Source organism: Vespa crabro, chromosome 6 (genome assembly GCF_910589235.1).
Source record: "Vespa crabro chromosome 6, iyVesCrab1.2, whole genome shotgun sequence".
In the NCBI taxonomy this organism is placed as follows: Eukaryota; Metazoa; Arthropoda; class Insecta; order Hymenoptera; family Vespidae; genus Vespa; species Vespa crabro.
This window is the reverse complement of record NC_060960.1, coordinates 6,586,881-6,611,838: the sequence shown is the minus strand read 5'-3', so window position 1 is coordinate 6,611,838 and position 24,958 is coordinate 6,586,881. Positions and strand designations below refer to the sequence as shown.

Genomic DNA, 24,958 nt, shown 5'->3' with positions numbered 1-24,958 from the left:
CCTTAGCCTAAATTCAAAGACTATAGGAATAGTAGAAGAAAAATGAACGAGAGAAAGGGAGATAGATGTTTGTTTAAAAAATTTTCTATAAATTAAACGAAAGAAAAAATATGTCGTTATAAGAAAGTTATTTTAATTAATCATTGCATATAGTATTCTATATCAAAAGATCATATAACAAAAAAAGAAATATTTATTATATATATAACAAAATATCTATATTCGATCTAAATAATTGTATATATAAATAAAATTAAAAAAAAATATATGCATATATTAATTATTATAAAATTATTGATTCTGAGTAAAAAAAATAATTATATATATATATATATATATATATATATATATATATATATATATTGTAAATATATAAAATTATAGAAAACGAATTCTTGATATTTCTTGATTTTTTTTTCTTTCTTTTTTTTCCTTGTTTTTTTTTTTTTTTTCTTTTTTTAATCTAAACACACTCTAATCTCTTTCTTTCTCTGTCCTAATCTTACAAATTAATTAATTTCCCATACCAGACCATGGCTTATCACCAACGATTACGAGTTGCATCTCTGAAGTAGGCGTTTTCTTATGCGTCTCTGGCAAATCATCCGACTCCTCTAACGTCCCTTTTTCTCGTTTCCATTTCACTCCCCAATGCTCTGCCATTCCAACTATCCCCGTGGCGCATCGTTTGTGCGCGTGCCTTGGAAAAGCTTTGAAAAATGCCGACAACGATTCGCTCTTTTCACGTCTCTTATCTGCCGACTCTTCGTCGATGACTGTGACGAAAAGTTAACGGCTCCTTAGCTGCCTCTTAATAACAGCACTTTAATGAAGATATCCGTCATCATATTTAACACTGATTTTGCATTATCGTTCATTAATATCATCGTCCATTAAAAATTTCTCTTAAAATATGTCTCGTTGAATCGATTCGATCAAAATCAATTTTTTTTTTTTTTAAATTGTACAAATACAATTTTCTGTAAATGAAAACCGTCCGATACGGAGGGGAAAGTAAATTTTTTTTTTTTTTTTTCGGAAAATGTACACAAATAATGTTAAATAATTTTTTTCTCTGTCTTCCTTTCACTCTTTTCCTTTTTTTCTCTCTCTCTCTCTCTCTCTTTCTCTCTCTTTCTTCCTTTCAAAAGAGTTAATCGATCTTGATATACGATACACTGCTCCAATTCCTCCATTGGACCACACCAATTACAAGTTTCTCGATTTCGTGTCTTGACGTGAAGAATCACCGAACTCGATCTCACACAACTCGAAACGAGAGAGAGAAAGAGAGAGAGAGAGAGAGAGAGAGAGAGAGAGAGGGAGAGAGAAAGGGAGAATAAGAGTTTGATCTCTCATTCCTTAACAACCTCGAGGGTCCATCCATTTATCGATATTTTCTAAGTCGTGCGTAACTTCATTTCTACTCGTAGACGAAAGAGAAAAAGAAAAAGAAAAAAAAAAAAAAGAAATGAAAGAAAAATAGAGAAGGAGAGTGACTCAGTTATGAAACGAAAAAGTAGTAGAGCAGTAAATCAGTCGTCGGTGGGTCGTAGGTCGTGAACGGTACGTAAAACCAATAAATATTCACGTGTACAGTATAATGGGTATATTAAGTCGTAGAAGACTCTTGAGATTTCGAGGATTCAACGATTCGGCACAGCTGGACCGTTGAAACGCAACTCCTTATTAGTTATTTCCCCTACTTATTATAATATTTCATATAAATTTACGCTTTCTTTCTCTCTCTCTCTCTCTTTGACTAAATGTCACGAGAACTGTGTCCAAAGAACCAAAAAACGGAAAAAGAAAAAGAACAAAAAAAAGGGTAATACCGAAATGATCTATGAGATTTTTTTTTTCTTTTTTTTTTTTTTTTTGATACTTTAGAATATTGATCATCGATCGAAGGAATAATGTTCATGAATATTATGAAAATCATTCTTTAGATAGATTCGTGTAAACGTGTTCTTTTTATAAAACAATAAAAAATGTATTATAGCGATTAAGTTGAATGAATCAGTTATTCTTATTCCATTATCACAATGATCTTGTAAGAAACATCATAATGGCACGTATATGTAACATAACGTGGATTTAAAATCATACGTTATTATGATACATCAGGGTTATCTAATTAGGGTTTTTTTTTTTTTTACTCATTGTCTCAGAAGAAAAAATACGAAAGGCTATAAGATATCTTATCTTATTCATTAGAAGTAGAATTGTGCTACGTGTTGAAACTGAATTAAATGCGAACCGTCACTTTCTTAATAATCACCTAACGAAAAGAAAAATAAAACAGAAATCACGAACTGTGCCGTAAACTCGTTTCACGAGCTTTCATTTAGAATAAACTTGACTTTTAAACTCATCGAGATGTCCTTGTTATTCCTGCGGCTTTTCGACGTTGGCCTCGTGTCAAATCGGCACCAAAAACCACCCGACACCCGTCACTGCAAACAAATAATATTCCCTTTAAACTCAGAAAACCAAGAAACAAGAGCGAGTCCTCTTTCTCTTCTTCTACTTTTGGCCGATCCTTCAAAGTACCTCTCTGCTTTCTTTTAAACACAATTTCTCGTGTTTGTATGTACGAAAGGCTTAACACCTTTTCCAGAGAAGATGAAGTCCTTTGAAAATCTCCTTGAAAAGCAAACGAGATCTTTCGAGAGTACCGAACGTGTTACTTTCGATTTTTCTTTGAAATAACCGTACATGTAAGACCTATTTATATATATATATATATATATATATATATATATATATATATATAAATACAGGGTAAGCCAAAAATCCTTAAGTTATTTTTAAAATAAATCGTTCAAAATAAATCGAGCAGAAGTTCCTAAATGATTGTAAAAATCAATTACTCTTTTACGAAACTCTTTTGCTCTTAGAGGAATTTTTTTTCAGATTATAAAACTACAACCCTTAGAAGATTTTTACAATTTACAATATAAAATTGAAATATCTCAAAAAGACGTAATTGATTTTTATAATCATCTAAGAACTTTAGACCCAATCTGTAAATATATATATATATATATATATATATATATATATGTTCATTCATGTATAGAAAGTGTTTAATTTTTAATAATCCCTTAAATCCTAATTAAAACCGATAAATATTTGTATCAATAAAGAATAAACTTACGTCGAAAATAACAATGGAATATTTTTGAGGAATAAAAATAAAGAAGAAAGAAACGAAATGGAATAAAGAGAGACGTTACATAGAGGAAAAATGTTTGCAGTGTACAAGCAGGCGGGTAAGTTTATGTGCTAGCCTTGCTGGCAGCACGTCTGACGTCATATCCTGCGCGGGCGGACATCCGGTTTTGTTGCTGGACTCCTGGCCCAGGGCGATAACAAAATCTAATTTTTAAAAAAAAAAAAAAAAGAAAAAAAATAGAAAAACGAGAGAAAAGGAGAGAGAGAGAGAGAGAGAACTAAGAGAGAAATATGTTCGAATAAACAAAAATGGATTTTTTTTTAACGAATAAACAATAAAAGTGCAATAATTGAGATGATAAATCAATAAATATATAAAAATAAATGTCTGTTCATTGTTTTAGAAATCAATCGATTTCGAAATCATTTGTATTCTTTTGAAAAGCCATAAGATCTTTTGTCGATTAATTTATAGCTATTTTTATTTGTTATAATAAATACGAGCACGTTTACACAAACGGAAATCATTTATCGTTCTCATTTTCAAGATTGGTATACATGGATCTTGTCAAACGAGTCTCGTCTAGTATTCACGATGCGTTACTTCTTCGCAAGGTGGGAAAAAAGAAATGAAAAAAGAAAGAGAGAGAGAGAGAGAGACAGAGAGAGAGAAAGAGAGGGTGGACAAGCCGTCGAAACCATAACAATTAGTCGTTCTGCTCATTATCATTATACGGTGTCGTTGTCCTCGAGACGGGCGAAACGAGTCTTCCGCAATCGAGAGACTTAGAGATAAAGTAAAACGCTCGGTGAAATTTGCTGGCAGATAATTTTATTTGTCGCAAGTTCTCTTGCAATCGAATTAATAATAAACAAAACATAACGGTCTAAACGTGTGGGTAATAGAGAAAGAAAAAAGGAAAAAGAGAAAAAAAAAAAAAGAAAAAGAAACAACGAAAGAAAAAACAGCTCGATAGATACACGTCACGATGATCAATTAAAATATCATTAGTGACTTTCGACAAAGCTAACTGACTTAGTCATTATTCGTTGTTTTTTACCTATTCCTTTTTTTCTTTCTTTTTCTTATTCTTTTTCCTCTTTTCCCGGAAAAAGAGAAGAAACAGAGAGAAACAGAGACAGAGAGAGAGAGAGAGAGAGAGTGAGAAAGAGAGAAAGAGAGAGAGAGAGAGAGAGAGAAAAAAAAGAATAAATCGTAATACCCATGAAGACGTCATCGACGCTCTATATTTTTCCGTTAGTGCGGTTAATTTCATATAGACTCGTTGTTCATTGTTTCTGACCACAAATTGTGAATCCTTCTAGGGAATACCGATGAGATTAATTGAAACAAAGCTACATATACACAAGCTAAAGAATTTCTTGGTGCCATGCAGTCTAGATTTCCCTTTCTCTCTCTCTCTCTCTCTCTCTCTCTCTCTCTCTTTCTCTCACTTATTCTCAGTGTATTCATGTGTATGTCTGTATTCCTTGAAGAAGTATAAGAAGCCCAATACCCAAGAACTTAAGACGACCAACTTGCAAGCAAGTTAGCCAGCCATCCGGACACCATCAAGCCATTCAACCACCACCATTCAGTCGTCGACCGCTCAAGAGAGCACAACAACAAATATTTGTCTCATTATTATTTTATGACGGTGCTTTCTTACGTCGGATTATGAATGGTATATTGCGGGTTGTACTCTTCCTCCTCTCGTTCACTATCAAACGATTTGATCTTGGGACCGTTTTTTTCCTTCTTTTTTTTTTTCTTCTTCTTCTGTTGTTTTTTTTTCTTTTTTTTTTTTTTTTTTTTTTTTTTTTTTTTATTACAGAACAAAGAAAGAAAGAGAAATATTTTTTTTTTGCATTCGACGAATAAACACGATCAATTTTAACTAATATTTTATATGAATTTTTTTTTCTATTTATTATTACGTGAAACAGATGAAGTAATATCAACTCTATATGTACCAAGGGGAAAAATAGAAATTTTACATGAGAGATGTCATTGTAGAGAGAACAAAAGAAAAGAAAAAAAAAAAAAACAAACCAAACGAATTCCAAAATTCCATGAAATATGAATAAAATCAATTGTAAAATCATTACGATCTTCACTTCGCTACACACAGATGGCTCTAGTTAATATTGAGCGCGAAAGATACATTCAATCTTTGATTTTTTTTGGAGAATTTTATTGTATTGTTTTGTAAAAGTATGAAGAGTTTCTTTTTTAACAAATTTTTTTCTTTTTTTTTTTTTTTTCTTTCTTTCTTTTTTGTAAAGAATATAAAGTAAATTAAAATGTAAGAATTACGTCGGTATAAACAAAACAAAAAATTATGATTTCAATAAAGTGCAACGAGAATGCGATCGTAACGAGAAAAGAATGAAGAAAAAAGGAACAAGAGAAGAAAGAGAAAAAAAAAGACAATTTGATTTTTCTTCGAGTTCGATTTCAATACGATCGACTTTCTCCCTATTATTAATCGTTCCACCAAATCGATCACCTCGTTCTAACACGCGGAACAATCGCGACTAACGAACGTTTCCTTATGGAACCCATAAAATATCGCATGGCAGTTTGTTACTCCTGTCTCGATTTACCCTCAGTGATTCTCATCCTTATACAATCTTCTCCTTCTCTCTCTCTCTCTCTCTCTCTCTCTCTCTCTCTCTCTCTCTCTCTCTCTCTCTTTCTCTCTTTCTCGCTCTATCTCTCTTTGTCTTTCTCTCTCATTTCTAAACTGATAGAAACTAATTAAAATTACAAGTATCGTTTGACCTTAATTCATTAATAATTACCAAAGTTTCTAATAACACTAATCTTCATTAATATGTTAAAAGGATAATATTTATGTTCGCTTCTCGATCGAATGAAAATGTTTCTAAATCTAAAGATATTCGAAGGAAGTAAATAATTTATAACAGAAATTTCATAGCTCGTAAATTTGTTTAACGAGAACGTGCGCTCGTACAAGAGACATTTATGGTTGTATAGATATTATCATGAAATGTACCGTAACAATGATCAAGCTCAATATCCTTATGAGAAGGAATATGGTTTGCCAAAGGATGAGAAAAACATGCAGAACGATTTCTGATGTGTTTTGATAAGCCATACACGTCCGACACACGTAGATAACCATACAAGTGTTGGGGGCGTTTTCCGGGGCGGCTTTGATTCCTCGGGGACACGAACCTCTCTTTCTCTCTCTCTCTCTCTCTCTCTCTCTCTCTCTCTCTCTCTCTCTCTCTCTCTCCCTCTTTCTCTTACATGAACATATACACATTCATTTGTAACTTATAATAAAAAATAATTGAATTTAAATAATCTCTTTAAAAAAGACAAAAGAGAAGAAGAAAAAAGAAATGATTACTAAAAAAAAAAAAAAAAAAAAGATCTTTTAATTATAATCCATAGAAAATATTTGAAGAAATCATCGAGAAAGAAAAATATTGGACTAACTCGAGAGTAATAGAAATCACTTGAGCATTCCAACTTACAACCCTTTTCTAATCTCTTGGGATATATTCCCCAATGAACGTAGAAATATTTTCAACAACATCATCTTTTCCTAATCGTTCGCGTCTAATCGATCACGGCGCCATGCCTTCACCATGGCGTACGGCACTTCCTCGGAAAGTGACTCCTCCCACTAACTGTCCCTTATTTTTCGTAGGCGTGGCTCGGATTACATTTGTCTTTTATCCTTGACCACCAAACGATAATAAAAATATTCTTGAAAATTTTTATCGCCCAATTTCAAAATATAATAATTATATAATATATACGTGTTAGTGAAATAAAACGAATCAATCCAATATTCTATATCTTTCGTCTAATCGAACAAGAATGAAACTGAAAGGAAAAAGAAAAAAAGAAAAGGAAAAGAAAAAAGAAAAAGAAAAAGAAGGGACATAAATCATAAATTATTAAAAATTATAAATTTAATTGTAACTCGTACATACATCTATACATACATACGTACGTACATATATATATGTATATATATTCATGAACGTCAATGCTACAAACGCGTTAAAAGTGCTACGTTACTAAAGCCTAATCATCGATTAGAGTCTCATTAGCATGAACTACGAGCTTCACCGTTACTTTTCCTGTCTTCGTTAAACCAAGTGGGCCACCAACGACATGGTATTATTATAAACGATAAAACCCGCATAAAATAGAAGTGTATATAGGAGTCGCTTGGAAGGGCTGCCAACCGTATAAAATACGAAAGAGCGGGAGTGAGGAATGAGGAGTGAGAAGAGAGGAGAGAGGAGAGAGAGAGAGAGAGAGAGAGACTACGCAGTCGTTTCCGTTCTACCTCCGCCTGGGAAAATAACCGCCTCTTTTTACCCTCTCTTATCACTGCCCACGAACTTATGACTACGACGAGCGGATGGACATATACATTGCCTGTTCAGCTGTCTATCCACCAACGAAGGAGAATAAGAAAGAAAGAAAGAGAAAGAGAGAAAAGGAGAGAGGGAAAAAACGAAGAAAATGTTGGTATAGTTTGGAAAGAGCTTACACTGTCATCCCCATGTGTCAGACAATCTCCGTAAAAACTTGAATACACCAGGTGTTACTTCTGCAAGATTTTCTTTAAAAATCGACATCTTTTAAACGATAATGTCTGCGCGGTTATTTGTAAAGTAAGAAAGAAAGAAACAAATAAAAAAAGAAAAGAAAAAAAAAAGAAAAAAAAATGTATTAATGACATATAACTACTTCTTCTTGGTATAAATTTGTCATTGTATACAATTGTAATCGCATCATGATCATAATCATGATAATTATGAAGTCAATGAACCATGGGAATGATAAAGCGATATCGATTAGATAGATTATGATCTGGATTAGATGAAAATTTCCAAAGAATTCGATTTGTCTATATCGATCTAATCGTTAACGTTAACCAATTGTCAATGATAGAAAGAAGAAAGGAGAAAGAGAGAGAAATAGAGAAAGAGAGAAAGAGACAGAGAGAGAGAGAGAGAGAGAGAGGAGGGGGAGAGAAAAAAGAAGACAAAACGAAGAATCGAAAAAAAGAAAATGAAAAGGGAAAAGGAGAGACGACTTGATCAAAAAAAAAAAAAAAAAAAAAAAACGGGAAAGAGAGTGAGTCTGGTGCAAGGTGGAGGTGGTAACAATGCTGAAGTTTATCTCCACGTCCTTGACTAATCTCTTTGCTCGCAAGAAGATTACTCTATCGCAACGATTCGTGCTACGTTCATGATACACGCTTACTACTCATCCATACTACGCGTACGTACGCACCTGGTAATTGATGAAAGGACCATATCGATGATATCATAATGCAGACGACGATTCAAGTATTTCAATTATTACAACTTAATTCTTCTTCTCTTTGTCTCCTAGATTCAAATGATCTTCAAATCATATATATATATATATATATATGATAATGCGAAACACTTGTTTTTTTTTCATATAAGAAAAATAACAATAGAAATAATTTTGGAATTATAATTAATATAACTTTGCGATCGAACTAATGATCGTAATTATGATCACATTTATCATTATCATTTTTATTGATCGAAGATTTGTAACAAAAAAAAAATTATAAAGAAAAAAAGACTCGAAATAAGAAAAATACATTGATATTCATTTGAACGTTTTAAAAGACGTTTGATAGTCGTTATTAAAACCGACGTAGCTTGAAACTCCTCGAATTCCGCCCACGCACATATACACTTGTATATTATACATGTCTCTGTGTGTCCATGTATATGGGGACACAACGTTACTAGGGAACAGTAAACGCGATGCGATGCGTTTTACGTTGGATCGCACTGCGAAACGCTATCGCGGACCGACCACTGGGAGCGATACCTTATCTGAACTAGTTGTGTGCCAACAGTGACTCTCAACTTATATTTCTACGCGTATATATATACACACACATATATATATATATATATATAATAATAATAATAATAAATATAACTTTGTTGTTCTCAATAAAGTTATATATGTAAATATACAAAGGGATAAGATATATCTTTGATCCTTTAAGATTTAATGTTCGAAATTAAATAAAATTTAAATTAAACAAATCGAGGCAAAATTTTGCCTATTCGAAAATAATAAATATCTGAGGAAATAAGTAAATAAATAAATAAATATATGTATATATATATATATATATATATAAATAATTTTTTTTTCTTTTTCTATCACAATGAAAAAAAGAGATATAAAAAAAAAGACGAAATAATTACAAAGCACTTTTCTCTTTTGAATTCTAACGCATCGTTCGCGTGAAATGCATTTCAATCGTAATCGAATACACGATCCGTATGTAAACACACGTTAAGAATCGGTATGGGGAGCCGCATCGGATGTCAGAACCCGAAGATTCTTATCTATATGATAAGACGCAGCATTCATGTGAGTTTCATTAGGCTTAACCATCGAATCCTTCCTTGAAAAGTGACGCCTTTTCGCATACATATTTACTTCGTGTATAGTACAATTAACAAATCTGTCTTTAATCATAAAATCGAATATAAAAAATAAATTAAGTCAATGTGATACTAAAAGGTAATTAATTTTTTATGATAGATAAATTACTTCAACGATGATATTTGTGATTTAACGATTTTTAAGACTAAAAAATTGTTATAATTTAAATTACGGAAGATCATAATAGAGCACTGGTAGAGCACTTCACGACTTTTTTTTTCTCGATATTAATCGTTATAAATCCTAGGAAGGGACAAATATTACTCGTGTAATTCGAAATGAGTTTTAGCGAAAGATACTTCCAACGAAAAAAATTCATAACTGGCACTCAACGAATATTACAATTTGATGTTATAAAGGAATAAGACAACGAGATCGATTCATCGTACGCCCGAAGGGTAAATTAATTAACCGAGCTCTTCGTGGTGTGTATGAAACGAGAGTCGAAGGCTTACTGATCTACGTATATACGAGGTGTACCATAATATACATAATATAATATTAACTCCAATGTTAAATAGGTTAAAAGACAACAAACAACACAGATTCACACGTACGTTTCTTTTGTATAGATTCTATTAAGAGAAATTATATGAAAAAACTATTGAAATAATCTTTAAATTTATATCTTCTAATATATACAAAATCCTTAAGGATATTGTTAATATTATGTGAAAAAAGAAAATGAAATAATATAAAATAAAAAATAATAAAATAAAAATTTAATAACTCCTAATTAGACTTGACAATACTAATTGATTGAATGAAAAAAAAAAAAAAAAAAAAAAAAAACAAAAAAAAAATAAAAGAAAAATGATAATTTTAACGTGTAAAAAAAAATGTCAAATAAAATATAACAAGGTTAATGTAAATGTATGTTTTTTTACATGCACGTGCTAAATCCATCCCAGAAGTTATTAGCACACATATTATTGTGGTACACCCTATATGTCGTGAGATAAGTCATATCGGTGTGTACCGGTCGATAGAAAGGCACATACCATTTCGCTTAACGGGCTACCAAGATAGAACAAGACGGTGCATGTGCCAGATATCGTGTCGACGGTATTGGTGCGCATTATCACTCGGTATTTCGTGAAATCAGTCGCCGCGAGAGCTGCCTCCGGCTCAGTACACCAACGGACCGCTCCATGAAGTACCTTTCTCCTTCTAACAGTCTCTTTCTCTCTGTGTCCTTTTTTTTTCTCTCACCTACGCCATAAAAAAGAAAGAAAAGAGAGAACGAGACCGTTCGGTTTGTAACCTCTCGAAATTGTTGACGTTTAAAACGGAGTAATAAATAAGATTGTGTGTGTAAAAGAAAAAAGAAAAAGAAAAAAGAAAAAAAAAAGAAAAGAAAAAAAAAGAAAAGAAAAAAGAGAAAAAGGAAAATAGAAAAAAGAAAAATCGGTGTTGATTTATAACTCTTTCTCGAGTGTTTTCTCTTCTACGATTGTCTGTGAGCGACGATAAATACGATAAGATTGTAAAAATTGTGCGTTAAGTTTTTTTTAATATTACATGCTATCATTTTAAATTTCATTTTTTAATTTTACATGACAAATTCTGTGTACATATATATTGTTGCACCACATACCTCTGCATATCTATATATATGTATATATGTATATATATATATATGTATGTATGTATGTATGTATGTATGATATATGTATGTATGTATGTATATATGTATGTATGTGTGTTCCTATACTTACGTTCAAATCCCTGGAAGTCAGGTTGGACGATGCTACGAATTGTTTACGAAATGCTTGAACGTTTCTTCGTTACGCGAACGAATGTGCGAGTCGTTAAGTAGGCTTGTTCGATAGCCTTGAACGAAAAAACACCACGTATTTCGTGACGTCGTTGATTCGCGCTTTTTTCTTTTTTTCTTTTTTTATCACGTAACAATTTCTACCGATGAAGGAGAAATAGAACGAAAGAAAAAAAACAAAAAAGAAAACAAATAGCGAAATAAAATGAATTAAAATGATAGGAAAAATTAATTTATATTAAAAAAAATATTTTTGAAAGTGTAATTTTGTTTATCATTATGTTCGGTTTACACGATTTATGAGATAATACCGAAGATTTTCGCGATGAGACACCCGGTACATAGGAAGTAAGCACACTCAGCCACGAACGTAGCAGCACTGCACCGATGCAGTATGTTCCAACGTGTTGTTTCTGTTTCTTTTTCTTTTTGTTTCTTTTTTTTCCTTGTTTTTTCTTCTTTTTTTTTTTGTAGTTGCACCGACCGAGAGAGAACCGTTTCAGGAAACTCGAAAACAAACGACCACCGGCGCACTAACTTGAAATGACGTAATATAATGCACTAACTGCACATTCTCGAGAGAATCGTCGTATATATCGGCAAATTTACGTGAACAAGTGTCATTTGTTTTATAAAATAATTATACAAAATTAAATGCAACTCGATAATCGACACGAGTAAAAACGGTCATTCTGCAACATCTTTTTTCGTTTTTTTCCCTTTCTTTCTTTTTTTAATTCTATTATTTTTTTAATATCGCATCAAATCGCTTGTGTGAATTATTAATAAAAGCGACATAAGAAGCAAAAGTTCACAGTTTACTATACGGTACATTGTTGTTTCTCAAATTAGATAAATCAATAAATCGTGCTTATTCAATTTTCGAACTATGGAGAAATAGAATGATTAAAAAAATTTTTTTTGTCTACATTAAGTAATCTTAATATACCGTTGAAATAATTAATCCTATATAACGTCATGCAACTTTAAAGGTACTTATATATACATATATATATATATATTTGAATTTGTAATTTGATTTCATATTAATATAAGTTACACTTATTTCAGTATAATTATATTAAAATAAATAATACTATAACTTTATAGCATTATATAATTTTTTTTGTGTAAACAAAAAAAGAATTGGATTATAGAAAATTAATATCATATTATTTTGCCACGGAAGAAAAGATTAGTTTTTAAAAAATACATTCTATTTCCAATAATCGAAAAATAGAAAATATTATTGCTAACAAATTAGAAGTAATGGTAAAGCGTAAAAAATCAATCGTTAGAGAATGTCAAAGATCGTAAAGGAAACCATGCTGGTTAGATTTGCGAGTATTACGTGCAATCTAGATTCGTCAGCCATCGTTAAAGCATAATTTTTATTTGGCTTACATAAGTCTATGGCTTATTGTACTTATATTTCAATGACGACGTACTTTTCTTATCTTTGAATTCGAATCTCTTCTATTTTACCTAAAGAGACGCTTTTTTGTTTTTTTTTTGTTTTTTTTGTTTTTTTTGTTTTTTTTGTTTTTTTTTTCTTTTTTTTTTCTTTTTTTTTTGAAGAAAAGTATGCTTATAGGGAGGAAGGGAGGACCTAGCTATCTACCTTTCTTCAGTATTACAGAATCCTTCTTGGGATCCAGACGTATAACTCACAAGTCTGAGATAAAGAGAAAACGGGTGCTCTTTAAGAAAGTAAAAAAGAAAGAAGGAAGGAAAGAAAGAAAGAAAGAGAGAAAGAGAGAAAGAGAGAAAGAAAAAGAGAAGAAAAAAAGAAAAAGAAGACGACGACAAGTTCGTGACGAGAAACACTTTGTAGAAGATGAATTCCAAGAAAATTTAAACTGGATATAAGGTACGAATGGAAAATCTTGAGAAAGGGAAAGTAAAGTGACGAGTTCTTTCGATATAACGATATTGACATCATCGCAAAAGTTAACATTATAAATTTCAAGGTTTTACAATTATAAAAGAGCGTCTATGATTGACATGGCCTTGAATTCAAACACGAAGATCATTGAAGTTTGTACATGTGCGTTGTCAATGGGAACGAATTATTTTAATCCATAAAAAAAAAAATTATACTTCTAACATGTTATACTACAAACATGTATTTATACTTCGTGATGTTATGGCGTGTGTTCTAAGGAAAGAAGAAAAAAAAAAAGAAAAAAAAAAGGAAGAAAAATAGAGATTATTATGATCTAGTGAAAAGGTCGATTTAAAAATGATCTATCTTGGATCGGATTTAACGGAAGGCGGAGCGTATACGGTAGGAAGAGCTCAATTCTTCTTAACGAACCATTCGCCTTTCACCGTGTTGCCGCCATTTTCGAGTATCTCATGCTCTATCACATACAACTCGTTTAATACGAAGACAAAATATCCTTTAGGTATTTAAATTTAGTAAATATTTTCTTTTCTCGAAAAAAAAAAAATAAAATAAAATAAAATAAGATAAAATAAAATGAAACAACAAAATATTATGATTTCTTAATTCGATGCACATGAGTATTTTAATGTATATATTTTGCCGATGCAAGAAAAGCTGTTGTAAAAGAACAGAAAAAATAAAAAAAAAATAAAAGAATAAATAAATAGAAAAGAATAAAAAGGAAAAAAAAAAAAAATAAAAAAATAAAGAACATGCTGATAAGACGCGATTGGACTTGGATCCGGCGGTTACATACATATCTTTGAAAGGTTGCAATTAAACGTCACTATTGCTATATCATTCCCTTCCTGTCTCGAAATGTCGATCGTAAGAAATAATCGAGATAAAGAAATTCAAAGAGAAAGAGAATGAGAGATATAGATTAGAAAGAAAAAGAAAAGAAAAAAAAAACAAAAAGAAAAAAAAACAAGAGCAATCACATATCTGCTTGCAAGCAAAGTTAAGATCTTTCTCTTAGAAATAAATATATTACATAATATCTATGCTACGCTGATAAAGACTCGAGTAGATTTCGTTTAACATAAAGACGATCGAGATGATATTAATGTGACTGAAAAAAACCGCATAAAAAAAAAGAAAATAAATAAATAAATGAAGTTTAAACATATTAAAGATTACATTGGAATTTTATCATTCTCGTTATCATACATATTCTCCATTCAAAAAATTCTAATCACGAACAGACGGTTTGTTCTTGTCTTGTCTTGTCTTGTCTTGTCTTGTCTTAGATAATTTTTTATAATGTGACATATATAAAAAGGACATCGTTAATAACTTAAGAAAATCCTCGAAAAGGAAATTTTTACGAATGTAATAAGACATATCATCGATAATAAAACGTTCAACGAATATGATTCATAATACGTCTAATGAGAGTCAAATCCGTCGCCATATTATTAGATTAGAACACTTTTGCGGTTAATCTTACTCTGCAAGGAAGATACCGCGAAAAAGATAGATAAAGGGTAACGACACTCAATGATATCTTTGGAAGCTGTATAATGATGTAAAGCGACAGAGATAATACGTCATCTGCATAGGCCAATTACGAGATCGATAATTACAAGATATATAAATCATTAACATTTATTCTTCTAACGTTTAGTTTTACGCGATATCTTGCAAATAACATTTCTGTTTCTTTAAGAGAGAAAAGAAAAAAAAAGAAAAGAAAATGAGAAATATTTTCATCTAAATATCAGTGCGATGAATGCAACGACAATAATGAATGTCGACGAGAGAACAATGTTTAAATTTTGACGGATGTGGTCTACGTTCGAGGAAATAACGGTTAGCCTTTTTGGAGAAAAAAAAAATATCCTTCAAAACTTACAATAGTAATATGCGCGAAGAGAAACACGATAAAGTAAACGAGCGAAAAACAATCGATGACAATAATATTAACAATGATTATGTCGACCTTTAACAAAAATTCATTTTATCAAAGAAATCCAAGGGAATTCTTTACGTACCTTCTACCTTCTCCCATCCCTTTCCGTCATCATAATTTTCGCTTATAAATTTAAAAATTAATTCTCCATACTATGACGCGATATAAAAGAAACTTCGAACGAACGGATTCGTTAAATGAAAAGAAAGATTCAAAGAGATAGAAAGATGCCGATGAATTAATGTACATTTATTTACGTGAACTTTGACTCCTTTGCTTCAGCCTGACCTCAGAATAGAGTGCTCGATTGTTTGTGTGTGTGTATGTATGTATATATATATATATATGTGTGTGTGTGTGTAAGTACATCCGTTAAATCTAAAACTTCTTTCTCTTTTTCATGGAGAAAATATAATACATGTTAAAAACAAAATATATTCTTTTTCTATTAAAGCGCGATGAGAAAACAATTTTAAAATTATTGGAATTTCTTAATTGACAAGAGAAAGTGTGACGATACTTAAGTTGAAATATTTTTTGAAAACTTTCGTTAGACTTTGAAAACGATCATTGTGACAGTAATTAGAAAATTTAGACAAGATCTAAAGAGAATCTAAATTTCCTTATTTTTCTACTTTTCTTTTCTGTATTTTTTTTTTTTTTTTTTTTTTTTTTTTTTCATTATCTAAAAGTAAAATTTTTATTAATTTCTTGCTCTTATCGTCTAACGAAATCATATATACATATATATATACATAAAAAAAATGTTTCTCTCGAACGACCCGACATCGTGCACTCTCACCTCTTCTTTACATAAGAATCATTAGAAGATACAACGTTCATACGAGAACATTTCTAACTGAGAATGCAATAAAGGTTTCGAACTTCACCTAAATTCGGAAATTTTCGTCTAATAACTCGATCATTATTTTCTCGCTCTTGTATATTAGTCGAAAGGAAGGAATTTTACATCGTTTGCAAATATAACGATAATGTAACTGGCTATATGAAATATATGAATTTCGAAAGAATTTCAAACGATTTCTTTAAAGAAAAGATATTTATTTTCGAGAGAGATTTTGAAAGGGGAATGAATACTGGTAAACAGATTCGGGTCAAAGTACGAATTCGTGAGTCACATAATCGAGGAACTTGACGAACTTTATGGAACGTACTTCGTACTATTTGATCTCAGTCTATTTTCATAAAATATCTATTTTAAATAGGATGTAAAAAGGAGATAAGAAAATTGCCCTCTCGAGTTAAATGATCATCGCAAAAGTTAAACGTAATATTTTTAAAAATGACGAAGAAAATAATCAAATAAAAAAAAAAAAAAAAAAAACAAGAAAACAAGAAAACAAGAAAATAGCAAAATTCAATGAGGAAGGAGATCACTTGCATTTTAACGTCAATCGTGACGAGCGATTGAGTGACTCAAGGGACAAGTGACGCAGCGAACAAGTGTTTAAATAGAAATAATGGCGACCCTGGACGATCGTTCGAACCGATAAAATTCAAACGTATTCCGAGACTACGACAGCGACGAAGGTAACCGAATAGACGAGCGAAATTTATTAGTTAAAAACTTAACCGTTTGTCTTCTTTTTTACATTTGTTTTTTCCTAAGAAAACTTTTTCAATAATTCTCAAATACTACTACATATTAAACATAGAACATTCTCGTAAACGAGAAAAAATTTATGAAGATATGTTTCATAACTAGTTTCATATAAAACGAACTTGCCATAAGGGTCATCATTATTTAAATTGTTTATTCGTATTAGCATCAGCACTGATGTAAGATAAGGAGATGCGAACGATTTTAACGTTTTTACGATATCACATGAATTCTTGATAACAAATAAGATAGATCGTGTTTTTGTCAAAGAATTAAAATTTTCATAGTCCTTTCTGTGACTTTCGACGATTGATCGTGCGCTATATCATAAGGGAAAAATTTTGAATCGAATACGTGAGACACCTGATCGTTTAATAATTAAAAAAAAATTGAAAAAGTAATATCAAAGACGATAACACAGAAAGATCGATAATTCGACGATTAACAAAAGAAAAAAGGATCACGGTAAACGACAAAATTAAATTCATGAACGGCAGTCGATCGTTTACGCACATCAATTGCTGTACCAGCGGCTTGTACATAACGACAACGATGGTTGCTTTATCGCACGCAGGGGCGACGTTATCACTCTGATACTCAACGTATATACATTCCCCGCGAGCAGCCCCCGGTCTCCAGTAACTCGCGGACCACCGGCCCAGTTCACGCAACACGCTTTCGGTAACACGATGACACCGACATCGATTCGCGGTATTGACTCCTCGTAAGATCTTCCAATCGAAATAGAAGCAATAAGGGCAAGAAGAAAAGCAAATGAAAATTAGAGAAGATTAACGATTACGTCAAAGGAATTAATCATTTAAATTACTTACCAAAATCACGATGTCGATACTTGGTCACTTCGGGTTCTCCACAGTCGTCACTTCTTCTTCTTTTCATTTTTCTCTTTGGAAGTGTCCAAATCAACAGAAAAGTAGAAAAATCACAATGAAAATTATAACAACCAGCGTGCTCATCAAATGAATTACTATCAGCGTTTCGTCTTTTATCCCTTTCCCTCTAATAGAAAACTAGATTTACAAGTTAACCTTCTCGTTCTCTTATCCTTCCTCTCTGTCTCTCCCTCTCTGTCTCTCCCTCTCTATCACTCTCTCTCTCTCTCTCACACACACACGCTCTCTCTCTCACTCTCTCTCTCTCTCTCTCTCTCACTCTCTCTTTCTTTCTATCTATCAATTTCTCGCTTATTTCTCTCGAATGATATCTTTCGAGACGTTCAAAGCAAAAGAGAGAAACGTAATGAGTAAATATTAAGGCTTGCGTGAGTACCGATCGACGAGTCGTTGAAAATAAAATTTCTTTACTCGCTCGTTCTAATACGAGACTCTCTCGTTGGCCACTGCTCTATGATCGAAAGCGGAGCTCGTGTATATTATGTACATAGAGCCCGAGCTGTGGCGAACGTGGCGCGAGCACCAAAGAGAAAAAGAAAGGGAAGAAGAGAGAGAGAGAAAATAGGGAGAGAAATAAAGAGAGAGAGAGAGAAAGAGAGAATAGAAGAGAAAAGGAAGTATTGGCTAACTGAAGAAATAGAGAAAGAGAGAAAGAGAGAGAGAGAGAGAGAGAGAGAGAGAAAGAGAGAGAGAGAAAGAAAAGTAAAGACAGAGAAAGAAAATGAGAGGAGGGGGTGAACTCCACGAAGCGAATACTTAGGTCAGACTCAAGTTGGAGAGGGGAGAGAAATTGATGCCCACCACGTCCTACTTGGTAAGGTAGTGGGCATGGCGCGAATCGAGCTGGGAGAAACGCGTTCTTCTTGCTTCTGCGCGCGCATAAGTCTCTTATCAGTTAGAAGTTCAAAGAGAGAGAGAGAGAGAGAGAGAGAGAGAGAGAGAGAGAGAGAGAGAGAGAGAGAGAGAGAGAGAGACATGAGAGAGAAAGAGAGAAGGGAGGGAAGAAGCGTAGCCAAGACACCCTCTCGCTCTTCAACGTTTGAACATTGGACATAACATATATATATACTATTTATATATATTTATTTATTTATTTTTTTTTTTTTTAATGATGCAAGGTAAAAAACAAAGGAATAAGACTGAGAAAATCATTAAATCATTGTTTTCTTCCTGCATTACATACTTTTCGTATTCAACATCAACACTTTTGTTAGTTTGTCTATAAAAAATTACACATATATATTAGAAACATATAAATTAAACACACAGATTCGATATGTTTATTTTGTTGTTATCTCGAAAGTTTTTTAAAAGATAATTTTAAACTGTATTATGTGAATAACAATAATAAATAACCAAGTATTGTTATTGTTCGTTGTTTTTCTTACCTTTTGCTGTCTACATTCGCTTTAAAATATATTTACCATAGAAGAAAGAAAGGAATCTTATCGATGAGATCTATAATGATAAAATTGACATGTCCGTAGATCTTAGAATGATTCACAATTTGTTTGTCAACAAAGTACTTTCAAAACATTTCGAAAATAAATGTCATAAAACATCTTGTTTTCTTGCTGTATTGTTCCATTTCTATTTCAAACATAAAAATATGTTAAAACAGAATATAATAAAGTGAAGTACTTAAAGGATTTTAGAATGAGTCACAATAACAAACAGTGGCGAATTTACACGGACAAATAATGGAGGCGATCGTTTCGTGCGTTCGTTCTCTGCATGACAATATAAATATAAATTTATAATATTATATATAAATATATCATATAATAAATTTAATTTAATATCCGATGGCTGATATATAATTCTTATTTCTATTTATATTGATTTACATTTAATGGAAATCCAAAAATTTGTAACACCTCGAACCCCTTGAAAATTCAATCCGCCATTGGTAACAACCCTATTCTTCATTATTTTTCACACGTTGAAAATTATTCACATTCTCAACATAATCGTTAACAAGCCTGATGCAAGTTTGAACATGTTTTGATATCAGTAAATAACAAAGGAATATAAACGATCGATACTTTATAAATATAATTTATAAGAAATATTCTTAATGAATAGATGGATATGTAATATAAATATTCACTTATTATTTAAGATAGATTCACAAACTCTATTGCTCTATCTAATAGCCTATCGATTAAAAAATTCACGTCGCTAAATATTCAAATTTATGATATGTAAATTACAGCAGCGAGGATCGTCATTTTCTTATCGAACTGTCTAACGTAACATGCATTCTGATTGTCGCAGATGTATTCTGTAACGTGACCCTGCAAAGTCGCACTTTGCGTACGTACATTCATATGTATATATACATATATATGTACATAGAAATATACATATATATGTAAATTTCCATGTATGTCAGGTACGACATCGATTCCTGGCATTGTGAGCGTTCAAATCACCCCGTACCACCATAATCTCAAATATACGAATATCATAACTATCTACTTTTAAGTGGGAATATCAAGTTCTTCTTTTAAGATTGTAAATATCCATTGACATACTTTTATCTTTAACAAAAACGATTATAATTATTAATTTCCATTATTCTTAACAAAATATATATTTCATATCTTATTTTTATATTTCATTAAATAAAATCTTACTATTTATGATTGTATCTTTTTTATTAATCTTTTTATTCAAATTATTCTCAAACGATGATACTACGATTTGTTATATCAAAATGATACAAAAAAAAAAAAAAAAAAAAACAAATAGATGATACCAAGAAGATATCAGGATGGGTGATAGTACTATAAATTTGAAATTCGATGAACACCCAGTAGATGAAATTATAGGTAAAGCGCATGCACATAAAGGAGTAAAACGTTAACTGTGGTAGTAACATCAACTAGAAACGGTAATAATGCCTGACCCTTGTCGAAGAAACGTCGTTATGGAAGTCTAAGAACGAGCGAAGAACTTTGCTTTGTACTCGACGCCAAGTGGTTGTTCGCACACTGTATCCGTCTATACTCATTTATATTGCCTCTAAACAATTTCCATACTAATCGTTCATTGTTTCTCTTCCGGTTTTCTAACTAACGTAACGCGTCTTATACTCGTTTCATTTGATCATATCGAGAACGATCTCGTTTACCATCTCGTCTCTCGGCTCGACCGCTAATATGAAAAACATTTCGAATATTGGCAATTATAAGTTTACGACGAGAGTCGAGAAAGGAAATTATACATACACAATGCATAACAAAAAATTGATTTTAACGAGTATATAATAATTCCAAAGATGTCTACTGATGGCGCCTCGAACCAAACGAATGACTTTTTATCATCGTCTTTTAGATTTATTCCCTCTTTCTCTCTCTCTCTCTCTCTCTCTCTCTCTCTCTCTCTCTCTTATAGATAACTTATCGATTAAAATTGTTCACCACCTTTTGCTCATAGCACACGTAACTTCAGCAATAGGTATGGGAAAAGTATGAACCAAAAGTGTAATAAAGTAACATTTTATTAAAGTTTTTCAATACATTTCTCTGAGAAATTATATTAAAATTTTACTGTATCTGATCTATTTATTTATTCAAATATGATCATCAATATAAATTGTAATTACTTTAATGTTTAGTTTAGAATTGGGGGGGGGGGGAAGAACTTTTGAAAACAAACATTGAAATATGCAGCTATTCGCCCGGTAATACTTACATTATATAATAATCTAGATATAGATTCTGATAAATTGCAAGTAATACCGACCCAGGTCTCACCACGTGGAGGTTGCTGCATCTGGAGACCCATGGACTGACGGTAACTTAACTCTAAAATCCGATAACATGTCGTTTAGCAAAAATTTAAGACCTATTGTATATGCTAACTGAATGAGGACTAGTTCCCACTTACGAATAGCAAAATCGTTGGATAGCTTTAAGAGATTTTAACTATTACTATTGAACACGAACATTCGTGTTTTTCAAATTTCGAACATTTAAATGGAATAGACGATAGGACTAAATCGCGCCAATAAACATCTATGCTTGTGCTCGCACCGACGCGCTTGCAAGTATTCTACTCATACGAAAGAAAATAATTATTCTCAAAGAAAACAGACAAATAAAAAGTTAATTTAAACAGTTCTTTATAGATCCATATATTGGATCCATATTTTATTTACTAATACCTAAGAAGAAAGTAAAAAATTTATGACTTTACTTTAATACCCCAATTATTCTGAAGGTGAGCGCATAAATAAACAAAAGAAAGGATATCGCACAATGAGCTCGATTTGAATAGAACGTAACATTTTACATCGGGAAAGAATTAAAATCATTCCAGATTCTAAAATATGGAAGGAAATCTAAAATCCAAATTCAATCCTAATGCAATTACGAAAAGGAAAAATCTAGAATCTATGCATAGAAATGATTACTGCCTTTACTGCTGAGAAATATATTTTCGTCGAAATATCGAGAAAACATAGAAAGAATAAATATGGTAATTATTATATTAATTACAGAAAATTCTAAAAAATAATTAACTTATTTTAAATACTACGAGCTATGATTTTATATGTTTCTTTATTTTTTATCATTAACTCTACTTGACTGTTTTCAAAGAAAAAAAAAAATAAGAAACCATTCACGAATGAATTACTCCAAAAAAAAAAACAAAAAAAATTACTCGTGATCACTTAATGCTCTTCTATTAATTAATTACAACCAATTGTCCTTGCCGTAAAAATTCACTTATTATTTAAGAAGTTCTACGATAGCTCCAAAATATTCATCTACGATTGAGGTCGAAATACAGATTGGTTGATTCCTCTAGGATAGCTAAATTTACTTCACTAAATTCTAATGTTTTTTATAAATACACTCTGTACGACTGTTAAAATAACAAAAAACTTCGCTTTTCTAACATAACGTAGAAAAAATGAATCTGATGATTGCATTACACTCAGTCGATACAAGTACATTTGTTATTTAAATTATATCTCATCAGTATATCTATGATCACGTATCCAAATTATCAAAGACATGTGAAAAATCATTACGCAGGATAATCAAACATGAAATGCTCCCAGAAAGTGTTTCTATGACATTAGCGAATAAATTGGCTATATTTTATCTTATGATTTAATTATAAACATATTTTTTCTTCTTCTTACCATTATTATTATCTTTTGATATTATATATTATTATCATAGTAATAATAATAATAGTAATAGTAATAATATAAAGTGGATTACTCCTACAGGGGAAACTAAAAAAGAAAAAAAAAAAATATTGCCAAGAGTTTTGTAAAAATAATATATAATATATGTATACAAAAAAGAACAAATTAGTTTATTATGTTCGTTTACATTGATAAAACAAAAAAAAAATGGACGGAATCCATCCAACTTCGAACCAATGATTCCTGAATTATGAATTTAAATGCTTATCATTCTGCTTAACATTTCTGATAAGATTCGTATATTTGTATATAAAATATAAAAGAAATTACAAATTGTACTAAAATTTAACAGCATCTTAAAAACTTAGACCCATTCGCATGAACGACAGAACACGTATTTCCTTATTTTTGTTATAGAATTATCTATTAAAAATTTATTAAAATATCTGAGTATCGTAGTTTTTCCGTATAAATATCGCGAAATGAATTTCCTTAATTCGTTTGGAATGAATCAAAAAATCTAAGTATCAGTTTATATAAAAATCAGTAGTAGGAACACTTTTTTTCTTTTGTCGTAAAGTTCAAGGGATGTTGGTAAATGGAACTTTTTTTTTTTTTTTTTTTTTTTTTTTTCCACGAAAAATGTCAAAAACAGTGTTTACGTCTATTGTGAGTTCAGATGTAATTCTTGAGCGATTTTAATGAATAAGATCTCATTTTAAAGTTGAAGATTCAAATGAAGACATGGCTTTTCCAAATTTTTGAAAACCAATGGTAATGAACAAACTTAAACGAGAAAATTTCATAAAATATTTAAGTCGGTATTATAGGACAAATATATACGAATGTAAATTATGATGAATGAAATAGTATACATATTATATATATATATGCATATATATATATATATATATATATATATATATATATATATATATATGTATGTGCGAACTATTTCGTGTGTCAATTTATAGATTAAGAAAAATGTATTAAACTGTTACACAGTATAACATCCAGTATCAAGCAATGTAAAATAATATGATATGCTTTTTTTTCATCATTAATGTAAGTACCTCGATAATCCATTGACGAATTGAAAGATTATACGCGTTAACTAAGTTATCGTATTATTTCATTCATATAAATCATGGTATTACTAATGTGAGTTATAAAATTGCCTAACATGATACATATTTTGAATGATCACGTTACAACTACTCACATAATTAAATATATACAATGAATTTATTCATGATCATTAATTTTCTTCTATTTGTTTATACTCTTTCACTTTTCTATTACCTTAGTAACAAAAGTGTAGGAGACATATAAATATGTAAAACCAAGAGAATTAACTGCATTTTTTATTTAACAATAATTCGAAAATTCACTCTCTTACGTAACTCGTTAACAATATACACAAAATCTCTTTACTGCAAAATCTAAGCAAAATAAATCTTTATAAATCTTTGTAAAAAATAATGCAATCACAAAAAAATACTCAAATATGTAAGACATTTCATGTTGTATTTTATTTACCTTTTTGTTTCATTTTTAACGATTTCTTTTACGGTATCGATAAAATTTTACTTGGATAATTGATAAAGTAATAAAACTTAAAAAGAATTTATGTGTACGCATATACGATTAACATATAACAGCAATTTTGCTAACATTGTAAGAAATGTAAAATATTACATATTCTTATATTGCAACAATGCATTTATACATGATTTATAATCATAATTCATTATGTATAATTCATTGATATTTTATGTATTAATAAATAAATTATATATATATATATATATATATATATATATATATATAATATATAATATATATATATAATATATATAATATATATAATATATATAATATATATGTATATATAATATATATATATAATATGTATATATGTATATATATATATATATATA

At 30.7% G+C, this 24,958-nt stretch overlaps 1 protein-coding gene and 1 long non-coding RNA gene across 10 annotated transcripts in view; one reads left to right on the top strand and one right to left on the bottom strand.

The window, feature by feature from the left end:
- LOC124424548 (box A-binding factor-like) overlaps window positions 1–19,529 on the bottom strand; it is a 56,860-nt gene extending 37,331 nt beyond the window's left edge. The window contains exons 1-2 of one of the 9 annotated variants that reach the window (XM_046963773.1): window positions 17,771–19,529; window positions 2,317–2,456 (exon numbers count right to left, since the gene is read on the bottom strand). In XM_046963773.1, the coding sequence (XP_046819729.1) occupies window positions 2,317–2,347 (31 nt within the window). In that variant the 5' untranslated portion in view covers window positions 2,348–2,456; window positions 17,771–19,529. The other 8 variants (XM_046963770.1, XM_046963776.1, XM_046963774.1 and 5 more) reach the window with 8 other exon arrangements.
- On the top strand, window positions 11,789–17,777 carry LOC124424550. The gene is made up of 3 exons (XR_006942328.1): window positions 11,789–12,448; window positions 13,051–16,867; window positions 17,512–17,777. It is a non-coding gene; the product is annotated as an uncharacterized LOC124424550 (long non-coding RNA).
- Window positions 19,530–24,958: the final 5,429 nt, after the last annotated feature.